Here is a 13,863-nt window from a genome sequence, read left to right as displayed (position 1 = left end):
TCTTTCTTTCTTTCTTTTCTTTTTTTTTTTAAGATTATTTATTTATTTGAGAGAAAGAGTGCATAGGTTGGGGGTGGGCAGCAAAGGGAGAGGGTCAAGCAGGCTCCCTGCTGAGCAGGACCCCAGGATCATGACCTGAGCTGAAAGTAGGTGCTTAAGTGACTTAAGTGACTTAAGTGACTAAGCCACCCAGGTGCCCCCTCTTTCTTAAAATCTTCGGTTATTCTAATGAGTTCATTCTTTGTAAAAAGTACCAAGAAACTGGATCATTTTAGGTCAAGTGCCAGAAATTGTGAATTATTAAGGATGGGGTGGATGATTGTTTTTGCTATATATTCCCATAGGGATCAGCAAACTTCTTTTGTAAAGTGACCAGTTGATGTTTTTGACTTTGCAGGCTATACAGTTTCTGTGTCAGTTAGTCAGCTCTGCTGTTGTAGCATGAAAGTAGCCTTAGTATGTAAATGAATGGACATGGCTGTGACCCAGGAAAATTTTAGTTCTCAGAACAGGCAGTTGGGAGCATTTTGCCCATGGGCCCCAGTTGGCTAATTCCTGCTCTATGAGAAAGAGTTCATAGTAATGTCCCATACGGAATTACTCATATAACTGCAATTCCAAGTGTTCCTGTGTTTCTTAAGATTTATATGTTTTTATTCGTTTATTTTTCAATAGGAGCACCCAGACTGAAATGTCAAGAACTCTTGAATTATATCATGGATACAGTGAAAGATTCATCTAATGGTGCCATTTATGGAGCAGATTGTAGCAACATTCTGCTCAAGGACATTCTCTCAGTGAGGAAATACTGGTGTGAAATATCTCAGCAACAGTGGCTAGGTATGTTTTGAAGTTTGTTATTTGTAAATTTTTTTCTGTGAAATGAAATGTCACCAGAAGATGGGTCAGAATCTTTATCCCCCAAGTGACGTTGCGGTTTAACGGCATCTTAGTAAAATTAAATACTTACAGAATCCAGCCCTTAGTTTTCTTTATTATGAACTTCCTAAATAATTGTTTCTATGAGAACTTGAACGTCACAGTTGATAGAAGCCATCCCTGTCCTTGAGTCCTTCATAGGCCAATGGCGGAAAAAACGAGTGAACCAAAAATTACAGTGCACCATAACATAGATGTGTTTGGGCACAGTGAGTTCCCACATCAGTGACACCTAAACTTCACCATGATTAAAAGAAAAAGAAGAAAACCAATAAGGAGAGATGTCATGAAAGTGAAAGTAACAGAGTTTCAGGTTGGAAGGGGTATGACATTTTAAGGGTGGTAGAAATGCTAAACCACAAAAGCATGCACTGGATTAGGCATTTAGCAGGTCACTTATAAGGTAAAAAATAGTAGAAAGGATCTGTAGGACCCAGGGACTGCAACATAAGTAGAGTGGGTGTCGGAGGAATCTACTGTTTGATTTCTAGGTGAAAAGTTCTGTGAGACCACAAAGGAAGAAAGTTATGATCAGAGACAAACATTTGAGTTTATGGATTTCAGAGGTGGAGCCTTTCTTTCTCTGAGTTGGTTCAGTGGGTGAAATGGGGTTTGGCTTTAATGAAGTGACTCTAAGCCATATGTCCAAGTCATCTAATACGACCACCACTGAAAATCTAGAAACTCTGTGTTTTTCATGGAAAGTATTTAAGATAAATTTTGCTAACTAGATGAAAAGACATTTATCTGTATTGTTTATTGTCAGTTTCTCATATCAAAAAAAGACACGTGTGGATGGTAAAACTGTGACCTAATCAGTGCCCTGCAGTATATTCTACTGTTCCCATATGAATGGAACCCTTTTTAGCTTTGAGTGTTAATTTCTGAGGTATCATCTCAGGCCTTTGTTCTTGTTCCAAGCGTGAGGGAGGCTGTGTCCCAAACTTGATCTTCACAACAAGTTTAAGAGAATAGGTTTATTTCCAGGACACTCTGACATGTCTCTCACCACCGTGGTCCATCCTAAGTATTCAGGAGGTTTGCGTATTTTAGATTAGTACTTCTAACCACGGGTCTCACTGAAACAAAGAGAATCCTTGCTGTAGTCTCCTTACTGTGACTGACCTGTTCTCTGAAATCCTCTCTTTATTTTTGAGCATATTACTGTCATCTCTCATAATTTGGCCCTTTGGTTGAATTATTTTTGTAGTTAGCTCCCTTTTCTTAAACTTCATTCTCCAGTGAGGACTATACTCAAGGAGTGAAGTTTATGTTTCAGAATATATCTTTGGTAGAGGTGTTGATGGAACCCACAGTTAGAGATAAGGTAGTCTAGAGGGAGAGTTTAGAGTGAGATGAAAAGATGCCCTGAGGCCAAGCCAGCATTTCCATATCAAGTTAGGATTAGCTTATTGATTCCTACAAAAAGCTCTGCAGAAGTTTTGGTGGGGATTGCACTGAATGTATTGAACAATTAAGAAAGTGTCCTGAAGGAAAGATTCACAGCAGCCATACTCTGTTTTTTGTTTTTTTTTTTTTTAATGTATTTGACAGACAGAGATCACAATTAGGCAGAGAGACAGGCAGAGCGAGAGGAGGAAGCAGGCTCCCCGCCAAGCAAAGAGCCCGATGCGGGGCTGGATCCCAGGACGCTGGGATCATGACCTGAGCTGAAGGCAGAGGCTTTAACCCACTGAGCCACCCAGGCGCCCCCATACTCTCAGTTTTGAAGGGGAAAAACACTTCATTGATATTATAAAAATCTAATAGAAACAGAAGAAAAGGAAAATCTACGCATAGATGAGGGCAATGGTAAGTAAGGGAGAATAAGACAAAGTTACGTCAAATTGGGTACGTACAGCATCCAGCCCCGTCAGCTGGGGAAGCCCCAGCTGGAGTCTCGATTGCGAAGCCTGGACAGAGCATCCTCCCCACTGGGGAAACCATACCCCATAAGGGCAGTATAGGGCGGTAGGGCAGAGACAGGGTTTGGAGTTAGACGTTTGTTTGTGTGCAGTTTGGAGCTAGTCACATTCCTGTATTATCATGTTTTTGCATATTCAAGGAGCCTGGTCTAGGTGAGTTTGCCTCCCCTCCCGGATTCCACTGGGGGTGGGGGAACAGCCCAGCCTGGAGCTGGAGGGCATGGAAGGCAACATTTATAGCTCTTCGTGTCCAGACCAGAAAGGCCACTTCTGACCTGGAGGCCGGCTCCCAAGTTCTGTATGTAGCACAAGTCTCACCAGCAACATTCTTCAGCTGCCTGCACGCGTGCAGGTCGGGGTGGTTCGTCACTCAGGACCCATCACAGGAACTTCCATCAGTACAAGACCGGAAGAACAGACTTCCTGACCACATGGAGTCTGCCAGTCTGTGAACGTGATACCTCTCTTTATTTGTTTAGTTTTTTTTTTTTTTTTTTACTTAAATAAATCAGTGTTTTATGATTCTTAGCATACGGAATTTATGTATTTTTATAAATTTATTTTGCAGTAGTTTGTAAGTAGTTTAAAAATTTTCAATTTCCATATTCATTGCTATCATACAGGTGGTTTTTGTGTCATTAATGTGTCCCTGGGACCTTGCTAAAATCACTTATTAAATCTAGGAGCTCTGTTGTAGCTTCTGTGGGATTTTCTCTTTAGATAGTCATATATTATCTGTATTTTCCCCCTCATTTGTGAGCCATGTGACTTTCACCTATTTTTTTTCTGCTGTATTATATTGGCAGGGATCTTCAGTATGATTAGTTTAAATGGTGAAATGTACATCACATAAAATTTACCATTTAACCCTTTCTAAGTATAGAGTCAGTATTATTAAGTGTGTCCACATTGTTGTGCAACCATCACCGTCCATTTGCAGCCCTCGGTCATCTTCCCAAACTGAAATGCTGTCCTCCATAGGCAACACCTGCCCCTCTCCCCCCTCTCACAGCCCTTGACAAGCGTTCTGCTTTCTGTGTCTGTGAGTTTGACTCCTCCGGCTGCCTCCAGTGAGGGGAGTCGGAACAGTCTTTGTCCTTGGGTGAATGAGTTACTGCGCTCATTTCTCTCGTGTCTTCAGTGTTCATCCACGGGGTGGCACGTCTCGGGGTCTCCTTCCTTTTTAAGACTGAGTTGGGTATATGTACTGCATTTGGACATTCCTCTGTCATTGGACACTTGAGTGGTTTCTGCCTTTTGGGTGTTATGAATAATGAATGCTGTTATTTTTTTTTTTTTAAGATTTTATTTATTTGACAGGGAGAGATCACAAGTAGGCAGAGAGGCAAGCAGAGAGAGAGGGAGAGAGAGAGAGAGGGAGGAGGAAGCAGGCTCCTTGCCGAGCAGAGAGCCCAATGTGGGACTCGATCTTAGGACCCTGAGATCATGACCTGAGCTGAAGGCAGACACTTAATCCACTGAGCCACCCAGGTGCCCCCATGAATGCTATTATGAACCGGAGTGTTCAAATAGCTCTTTGTGGCCTTTCTTTCAGTTCTTTTGGGTATTTCTCCAGAAGTGGAATCACTGCATCATAGGCTAATTCTCTGTTTAATGTGTTGAGGACCAACAAACTGTTTTCCACAAGGTCTGCGTCCCTTAACCCGTTTTACAAACGCAGCAGCCATCACAGGTGTTCAGTTTCTCTGTGTCCTTACCAACAGTTATTCTTTTTCTTGTGTTGGTATCAGCCATCCTGATGTGTGTGTGTGTGTGAAGTGGTATCTCATTGGGGTTTTGATTTTGGTAATGACTGGGGATGTTGAATTTTTCGTATGCTAATTGGCCATTTGTATGTCATCTTTTGGAAAGTACTCACATCTTTTGCCCAGTTTTTTTTTTTTTTTTAAGATTTTATTTATTTATTTGACAGAGATCACAAGTAGGTAGAGAGGCAGGCAGAGGCGGGGGGGGGGGAGTGGGGGGGAGAAGCAGGCTCCCCGCTGAGCAGAGAGCCTCATACGAGGCTCAATCCCAGGACCCTGAGGCTCAATCCCAGGACCCTGAGATCATGACGCGAGCCGAAGGCAGAGGCTTTAACCCACTGAGCCACCCAGGCTCCCCTTTTGCCCAGTTTTTAATTGGGTTATTTTGTTGTTGAAATGTAGGAGTTCTTTATAATTTCTGTATATTAACCCCTTATCAGATATATAGTTTGCATTCTCTTGCATTTCATGGGTTGCCTTTAACTCCGATGTTCGTGTCCTTTGATATACAGAAGTTTTATTTTTTTAAAACTTCTTTTTAAAGATTTGATTTATTTATTTGAAAGAGAGAGCACAAGGAGGGCAGAGGAAGAAGCAAACTCCTTGCTGAGCAGGGAGCCCAATGCAGCACTGGATCCCAGGACCCCAGGGTCATGAGCTGAGCTGAAGGCAGACACTTAACTGACTGAGCCACTCAGGCATGCAAAAGTTTCATTTTGCTAAGTACAAGTAATCTGTATATTTTTTGTTGCCTTTGGTGTCATTTCCAGGAGATCATTGACAAATCTAATGTCATAAAACTTTTCCTCCATGTTTTCTTCTAGAAGTTTTGTAGTTTTTCTTCCAGTATAATTTTGAATAGGAGTAGTGAGAACACACCTTGTTCTGTTTTTGGTTCTAGGGGGAAGCGTTTATTGTTTAGATATTAAGCATGATATTAGCTATCAGTATGGGTTGACAACTTTCCCTTCAATTTCTAGTTGCTCATGGTTTTTATCATGAGTGGATATTGAATTTTGTTAAATTTCTTTCTTCATCAGTTGAGATAATCCTATGAGTTTTTCTTTAGTTTCTTGATAGGATGAATTACACTGATGAATTTTTCTTTTCTTTTTTTTTTAAGATTTAAAAAAAAAATTATTCATTTGAGAGAGATACAGAGCATGAGCAGCAGGGAGAGGTGGAAGCAGACTCCCGGTGACCTGGGAGCCCAAAACAGGGCTCGATCCCAGGACCCTGGGATAGTGCCCTGAGCCGAAGTTAGACGCTTAAACCGACTAAGGCATCCAGGTGTCCCTACACTGATGAATTTTTCATAGGTTAATTCAACCTTGTGTTTCTGGGATATACTCCACTAGGGCATGATGTATTATCCTTTTTACATATTACTAGGTAAATTTGTTTTAGTTAATGTGGGTTTTTTTTTTTTTTCAAAGATATTTATTTATTTATTTAACAGGCAGAGATCACAAGTAGGTAGAGGCAGGCAGAGAGAGAGAGGGGGAAGCAAACTCCCTGCTGAGCAGAGAGCCCGATGCGGGGCTCGATCCCAGGACCCTGGGATCATGACCTGAGCTGAAGGCAGAGGCTTTAACCCACTGAGCCACCCAGGCGCCCCAGTTGTTAAGGTTTTTAGCTATGAATTCAGTTTCTTTAATAGATATAGGAATATTTAGTTTCTTCCTTTTTCAGTTAGCTTTGGTAATTTGGTTAAGAATTTGTACATTTTAGCTAAGCTGTTGATGTAGGAACATAAAGTTCTTAGATGTTATTGCCTTTTTATCCTTTTAATGTATGTAGGCTCTAGTGGTATTGCCTCTCTCATTATTGATTTCTCATCTTATTATTCGTTTTTTTCTTCTATTTATTTTGAGCTTAATTTGTTCTCTAGTTTCTTTGTTTCAGTATTCATTGTTTTTGCACCACACCCAGTGCTCCATGCAATCCGTGCCCTCCCTAATACCTACCAGGTAGTTCCCCCAACCTCCCACCTCCCGCCCCTTCAAAACCCTCAGGTTGTTTTTCAGAGTCCATAGTCTCTCATGGTTCACCTCCCCTTCCAATTTCCCTCAACTCCCTTCTCCTCTCCATCTACCCTTGTCCTCTATATTATTTCTTATGCTCCACAAATAAGTGAAACTATATGATACTTGACTCTCTCTGTTTGACTTATTTCACTCAGCATAATCTCTTCCAGTCCTGTCCATGTTGCTACAAAAGTTGGGTATTCGTCCTTTCTGATGGAGGCAATAATACTCCATAGTATATATGGACCACATCTTCCTTATCCATTCGTCCGTTGAAGGGCATCTTGGTTCTTTCCACAGTTTGGCGACCGTGGCCATTGCTGCTATAAACATTGGGGTACAGATGGCCCTTCTTTTCACTACATCTGTATCATTGGGGTAAATACCCAGTAGTGCAATTGCAGGGTCATAGGGAAGCTCTATTTTTAATTTCCTGAGGAATCTCCACACTGTTCTCCAAAGTGGCTGCACCAGTTTGCATTCCCACCAACAGTGTAAGAGGGTTCCCCTTTTTCCACATCCTCTCCAATACACGTTGTTTCCTGTCTTGCTAATTTTGGCCATTCTAACTGGTGTAAGGTGGTATCTCAATGTGGTTTTGATTTGAATCTCCCTGATGGCTAGTGATGATGAACATTTTTTCATGTGTCTGGTAGCCATTTGTATGTCTTCATTGGAGAAGTGTCTGTTCATATCTTCTGCCCATTTTTTAATATGATTGTCTGTTTTGTGTGTGTTGAGTTTGAGGAGTTCTTTCTCTAGTTTCTTAAGATAGCAGCTTAGGTCATTGATTTGAGAGCTTCTTCCCTCATATGTGCATTTAATACAGTAAATTTTTCTCTAAACTGCTTTGTTGTATCTCATACATTTTGACAATGTTGTTTTCATTCTTCTTCAGTTTAAAACATGTCCTATTTTTTCTTGACAGTTCTTTAACTTCTGGATTATTCGGAAGTATGTTATTTAATTTCCAGTTGTTTGGGTAATTTCCCGTTTTGTTTTCCCTTTTATAGTTTTCAGTCTAAATATATTATGGTCAGAGAACATACTTTTTCTCATCTAAGTTATTTACAATATGACCCAGGATAAGGTCTGACTTGGTGAGTACTCCATATCCGTTTGAAAAGAATGTATATCTGCTGTTGTTGGGTGAATCATTCTAGACATGGCAGTGAGAGCCTGTTGGTTGATGGTGTTTAGTTCTGTAAGACTGATGTGAAACCTGAGTGACAGGTGAGGAAAAGGATTAGCAAATACAGCACTTTCAAAAGCTTTGGTTGTACGGGGAAGGGAAAAAGCGATCCTGTTGAAGATGGGAGTGATTGGAGTATATGTATGCGAAATGGGAAGGAGTCCATGGAGAAACACTGGTTGAATACACAAGAAAATGGACTGTGTTTTTTTTAAATTAATTAATTAATTTTTATTTTTTTAGAGAGAGCAGTTGTTCACAGGAATGGGTGGGGGGTTAGGGAGCAAAGGGAGAGGGAGAGAGAATCCCGGGCAGGCTCCACACCCAGTGTGGAACCCAACACAGGACTCGATCCCACCACCCTGAGATTGTGACCTGATCTGAAATCAAGAGTCGGATGCTTTGTTAGCTGAGCCACCCAAGTGCCCCTCTGTGTTTGCTGAGAATAAGTGTTTCCAGAGTAAGCCCTAGGATTGTCCCAAGGAGGAAGGTAGTTTTCCTAGTAAGGTAGGAAGGAAGAAATACTGAAAACCTTTAGTGTCTTTCCTATACAACTAGGATAAAATAGGGAGGGACTCCTTTTCTAGGCCTTGGAAGCACTGGGTAATTTTGCTTCTGCCTACCTGTCAGACTGTACGAGCCACCCCCATTCTGCATATGTCTGTGTTCTAGCTACAGTGGCTCTTATTCAGGTTCTCTAACCCAGTGGTTTCCAGACATTTTCTTAAAAACAGACTTTATCTTTTTAAAGCAATTTCAGATTCATAGCAGAATTGAGCAGGAAGTAGGGAGTTCCCATAAACCGCCCGTCACACATGCATAGCTGCTTCTGCTGTCAACATCCTGCATCAAAGTGGCACATTTGTTTCAGGCAGCGAACCTGCGCCAACAGCTCATCTCACCTGAAATTTAGAGTTTACATTAGGATCAGTCTTGGTGTTGTACGTTCTGTAGATTTTGACAAATGTACAACAACATGTATTTACCATTATAGCATCAACTAGAATAGTGCCACTGCCCTGGAAGTCCTCTGTGTGCTGCCTGTTCATCCTTCCCCTCCTACTGATCCCTAGCAACCAGTGATCTTTTTACCGTCTCTAATTCTGCCTTTTGCAGAATGTCATTTAGTTGGCATCACACAGTATGTAGTCTTTCCACGTGGGCTGCTTTTGTTTGGTAATATGTGTTTATGGTCCCTCCATGTTTTTTGGTGGCCTGATAGCTGATTTCTTTTTAGCACCAAATAATATTTCATTGCATGTACCACAGTTTGATTATCCACTCACTCACTGAAGGACATCTTGATTGCTTCCAAATTTTGGCAATTATGAATAAAGCTGCTATACACATCCATGTGCAGATAAAATTTTCAGCTTATTTGGGTAAATAACAAGAAGTGTGATTGCTGAATCAGTCATATGGTAACAGTATGTTTAGTTTGGTAAGAAGCTGCCAAAGCTATCTTCCAAACTGGCCATTGTTGATTTCTATATTAAATATCAGTAAAGCTTGATTTTTTTTAAAAGATTTTATTTATTTATTTGACAGACAAAGATCACAAGTAGATCATGATCCCACATGGGATCATGACCTGAGCTGAAGGCAGAGGCTTTAACTCCCTGAGCCACCCAGGTGCCCCAGCTTGATTTTTTAAGAAAGATTTATTTATGAGAGAGAGAGAGATTAAGAGAGAGAGCGAGCGAGCGTGAGCATGCTTATGCGCTCATGTTCACAAGGCAGGGAGGGGCAGAGGGGGAGAAACAGATCCTGGGCTGAGCAGGGAGCCCAGTGCAGGGTTCGATCCCAAGAACCCAAGATCATGACCTGAAATGAACCAAGGCAGAGCCTCAACTGACAAAGCCACCCAGGCCAACCCCTAAAGGTTGATTTTTATTTGTAATTAATTTTAATTTAAAAAAAAAAGTGTTCTAGTATTTCCGTCTGACACTGCTGTGGATCATCTCACGCCCTCTTTATTTTGAGAGTACAAGGCCTTTCTCCCCTTGTGGCATTTGTCCTTTTCTTGGCAGAGGCTCCCCTTTGTGTGGCTGCTTTCTTCTCCCCCTGCAGGTCTTGGCTTAAATGTCACTGCCATTTTCTGATTGCCCTTCCTAAATTTGTTCTTCTCTTTATTTCTACCACAGTGCCCTTTGTCCTTTGTAGTACTTTTGTGAAAGTCTCAGTTCATGGGTCAAAGAAAAAGTCTCAAAGGAAATCAAAGTAAGCTTGGAACTGGATGAAAATGAAAAAATACAACATGTCAAAAATTGTAGAATGCAGCTAAAGTTATGTTGAGAGGGTAATTTATAGCATTAACTGCCTATATTACAAGAGGGAAAAATACCAAATCAGTAATCTTAGTTTTCATCTCAAGAGACTAGAAAAACAAAACCAAAAACTTTGAAGCAAGCAGAAGAGCAGAAATCACTGAAATTGAAAACAGAAAAACAGAAGAGAACGTTTAATGAAACAAAGCTGATTCTTTGAAAATATCAGTGAAATCTAGAACTGCTAGTAAAGGTGACTAAGGACACAAATTAGTGAGAGTAGGGAGGAAATGGATATTATTGCCATCCTACAGGCATTAGAAGAGTATTAAGAGCACGCCTTGAACAACCCTGTGCACGTCAACTTGACCGCTGAATTACACGGGCCAGCTGCTTAGAACCACTCCTTGTCAGAACTCACCTGATATGAAATGGGTAATTGAATAGTTCTGTAGCTATTAAAGAAATTGAATCCGTGATTTAAAACCTTTCATAAAAAGTTGGGAACAGGACAAGGACGTCTGCTCTCACCACTCCTGTTCAGCACTGTACTGCAGTTTCTAGCCAGGGCAGCTCGGCCAGGAGCGGCAAGGAAAGGCATCCCGGTTGGAAAGAAGAAAGGAAACTGCTCCTGTTTGCAGGTGGCATGGTTGTCTGTGTATAAAGTCCCAAGGAATCTACAGTTAGTTGAGTTTTATTAACTCCCGAAGCTCTTTTTATTATCATGTTCCTTCACTGTCTGTCCTTTGAGCTTTTTTGTTGTTGAGCTCATGGGGGAAATGAATTCACCTGCAAGCATGTCCTACGGCCTCTCTTTATTTTTTGAATTCTACGCTTCTGCAACTTTCGTTGAATGTCTTATGCCAGTTTTTTTAACCACTTAGTAGGATAGTATGTGGGATTCTGTGAGAGTTGGGATCACTTCCCCCAACTAACAAAAGGCCTAAAGCTTGAGCTTTAATTGAAGATAGTTGGTATTCTCATTTCACCTCTCTGCTCCTATCAGGTAATAAGAGGGAAATGATCGGGGGCGCCTGGATGGCTCAGTGGGTTAAAGCCTCTGCCTTCGGCTTAGGTCATGATCCCAGGGTTTCTGGGATCAAGCCCTGCGTTGGGCTCTCTGCTCAGCGGGGAGCCTGCTTCCCTGCCTGCCTCTCTGCCTACTTCTGATCTCTGTCAAATAAATAAATAAAATCTTAAAAAAAAAATTAAAAAAAAAAAGGGAAATGATCAAGATAACCACTCATTTCTTTCTTTTTTTTTTTTTTAAAGGTTTTACTTATTTACTAGAGAGAGAGTGTGCACGTGCATGTGTGCACACTAGTGGGGGTTGGGGGAACCAGGGGACAGGGAGGGGGAAGCAGATGTCCCACAGAGAGCAGAGCCTGACACAGGACTCAATCCCAGGACCCTGAGATCATAACCTGAGCTGCAGTCAGATGCCTCACCAACTGAGCCATCCAGGTAGTCCCCTCCAGCTCCATTTTTCTTGTTTCCACATTTCTATGTATTAACTCACAGTTTTTAACCATTTAGGTATTGTAATGACAGAAATTTGGAAGCACTGATGCAGAGTTGTATAAATTAATGTCAGCTACGATAGGAATCGTTTGAACAATCATTTTCTTTAAAATAATGTTTGAGGTATTTATATTATCCTTATTCTTTTGTGTTTGAAATCTGATTCTAAATGATCTCTGCAGAATTATGTGATACATACAATTAAAAAGGAAGATACAGTAGGTGTTACTCTCACTCATTTTACCAGCCAAGGACTCTCTTTTTATTTACATGGGGAGCAAATCCTGCATTAGCAGCTTTGGTTTTCCTGGTTCTGGGAGACGATCCTCAGCGTATCTCACCGTTTCTGCATACTTATGAGCAACCCTGACTGCTTTTTTCCTGACTTTTTTTTTTTTTTATTCCTGACTTTTTTTAAGTATGTGGGTATCGTGAACCTTGGAAGGTGGAGATGGTGACAGAGATGATGGCTTCCTCGGAGCCAAGGACAGGTTTACTTGCTGCCTATGTGTTGCAGAAAGCTCGAGGGTTCGCTCACTGTTTGCATGTGTGTCACTTGTCCCTTTTCATGTTGCCTTGGGGATTGAGGAATTTATGCACAAAGGAAGGTACTCTGTCAGGAATAGTCTGTCTTCTGCCAGCATCCGTGAAACTGGCATTCTGATCCCTTAGCTTACAAGTAGAGTAAAATCTCAGCCCCTTGACAGCATTCTTGATACATTTTACACTCTTTATTAATCAGACCGTCTCAAGACAAAGCAGTGGCCTGTGCACTGTGTCCCATGCTCTGTTAGACCTAAAGGAAGGAACACAGATAGAAGTCAAGTAACTTGTCTGAGGGCTGGCTGCACATACTCTCTGGCCAAAAGTTGTTCCTCTCTTGAAGGCATTTTATGTAAAATAAAGTCAAATATGGATGTGATACTTTTACCATATTAAATGTAAATTAAGGGATGCCTGGGTGGCTCAGTTGGTTAAGCGGCTGCCTTCGGCTCAGGTCATGATCCCAGGGTCCTGGAATCGAGTCCCCCATTGGGCTCCTTGCTCAGTGGGGAGCCTGCTTCTCTGCCTCTGCCTGCCACTCTGCCTGTTTGTGCTCTCTCTCTCTCTTTCCCGCTCTGACAAATAAATAAAATCTTAAAAAATAAAAATAGAAAATAAATGTAAATTAGTATAATTTTAAATCTTTTTCTTTTTATGGGATTACTGAAATTTATTTATTTAAAAGGATTTATTTACTTAGCGAGCAGGTGGGGCGGAGGAGGCAGGGGGGAGAGAGAGAACCTCAAGCACACTCCCCGCTGTGTGCGAACTTGATACGGGGCTTAATCCCAGGACCCCAAGATCATGACCTCAGCTGAAGCCAAGAGTTGGATGCTTAACTGACTGAGCCACCCAGCTGGCCAGGAATATTGAAATTTAAATTAAATCAAGACCTTTAAGTTAAATGCTTTGATACTTTTCTTTTTAATAACTAATGTTTGTTTTTTTTTTTTTTTTTAGAATTGTTCTCTGTGTACTTCAGTCTGTACCTTAAACCTGCACAAGACATTAATAGAGTTTTAGTGGCTAGAATAATTCATGCTGTGACCAAAGGATGCTGTTCGCAAACTGATGGATTAAATTCCAAATTTTTGGATTTCTTTTCCAAAGCTATTCAGCATGCAAGGTAATCTAATCTCTTTTTGTTTTGCTTTGTATTGAAAACCCGTTTGATTTTCCTGTAAGACCATGTTTTAGCTCCAGTAACTAAAAATGTTACCAATTGAAAAAACAAAACAAAACTGGCCCATTATAGTAGAATTAGTAGATTCCCAAAGAAAGTGTCAGCTGTCTGCTTCCTGAATATCCAAAGGCAGACGGAGCATGAAAACCATGTTCGTAAGTGGAAGATCAGTGTTGCTTATCTAGTGACAGGAAAAACTAAATGCCCTCTTAAGTAGTTTCGTTTCCTCCATTTTTGAAGATAGATATACTAAGAAAAATAAAATAGCAACAGACTTTGGAAGTGTCAGTATCTGACATTTGTGTGACATTACCCAGTCTGTCATGTGAAACGCTGTATACATGGCGGTGTTAGAAATCAGTTCCGTGTCATTTTGCACAGTGTTTCAGCAGCAGGGAGCGAGTAGGAAGGATGGCTCAGCACCAAAGAAGAACTGTTTTGTTTGTTCTGTTGCTCAGATTTTTTTGTTTCTGAATCGGTCTGGAACTAAGTCTACTGTT

General features: G+C 41.1%; 1 protein-coding gene across 1 annotated transcript in view; it reads left to right on the top strand.

Annotated features, from left to right (window-relative positions):
• The window catches only part of ATM (ATM serine/threonine kinase), a 127,344-nt gene that overhangs the window by 8,975 nt on the left and 104,506 nt on the right, over nt 1–13,863 (top strand). Inside the window, exons 7-8 of the mRNA XM_080816705.1 lie at nt 676–840; nt 13,141–13,306. Of these exons, the coding sequence (XP_080672831.1) occupies nt 676–840; nt 13,141–13,306 (331 nt within the window). The remainder of the gene's footprint in view (nt 1–675; nt 841–13,140; nt 13,307–13,863) is intronic.

This window comes from Martes martes, assembly GCF_963455335.1.
Source record: "Martes martes genome assembly, chromosome: 10".
Taxonomy (NCBI): Eukaryota; Metazoa; Chordata; class Mammalia; order Carnivora; family Mustelidae; genus Martes; species Martes martes.
Note: the sequence above shows the minus strand (reverse complement) of the source record. Positions and strands in the feature narration are given on the sequence as shown.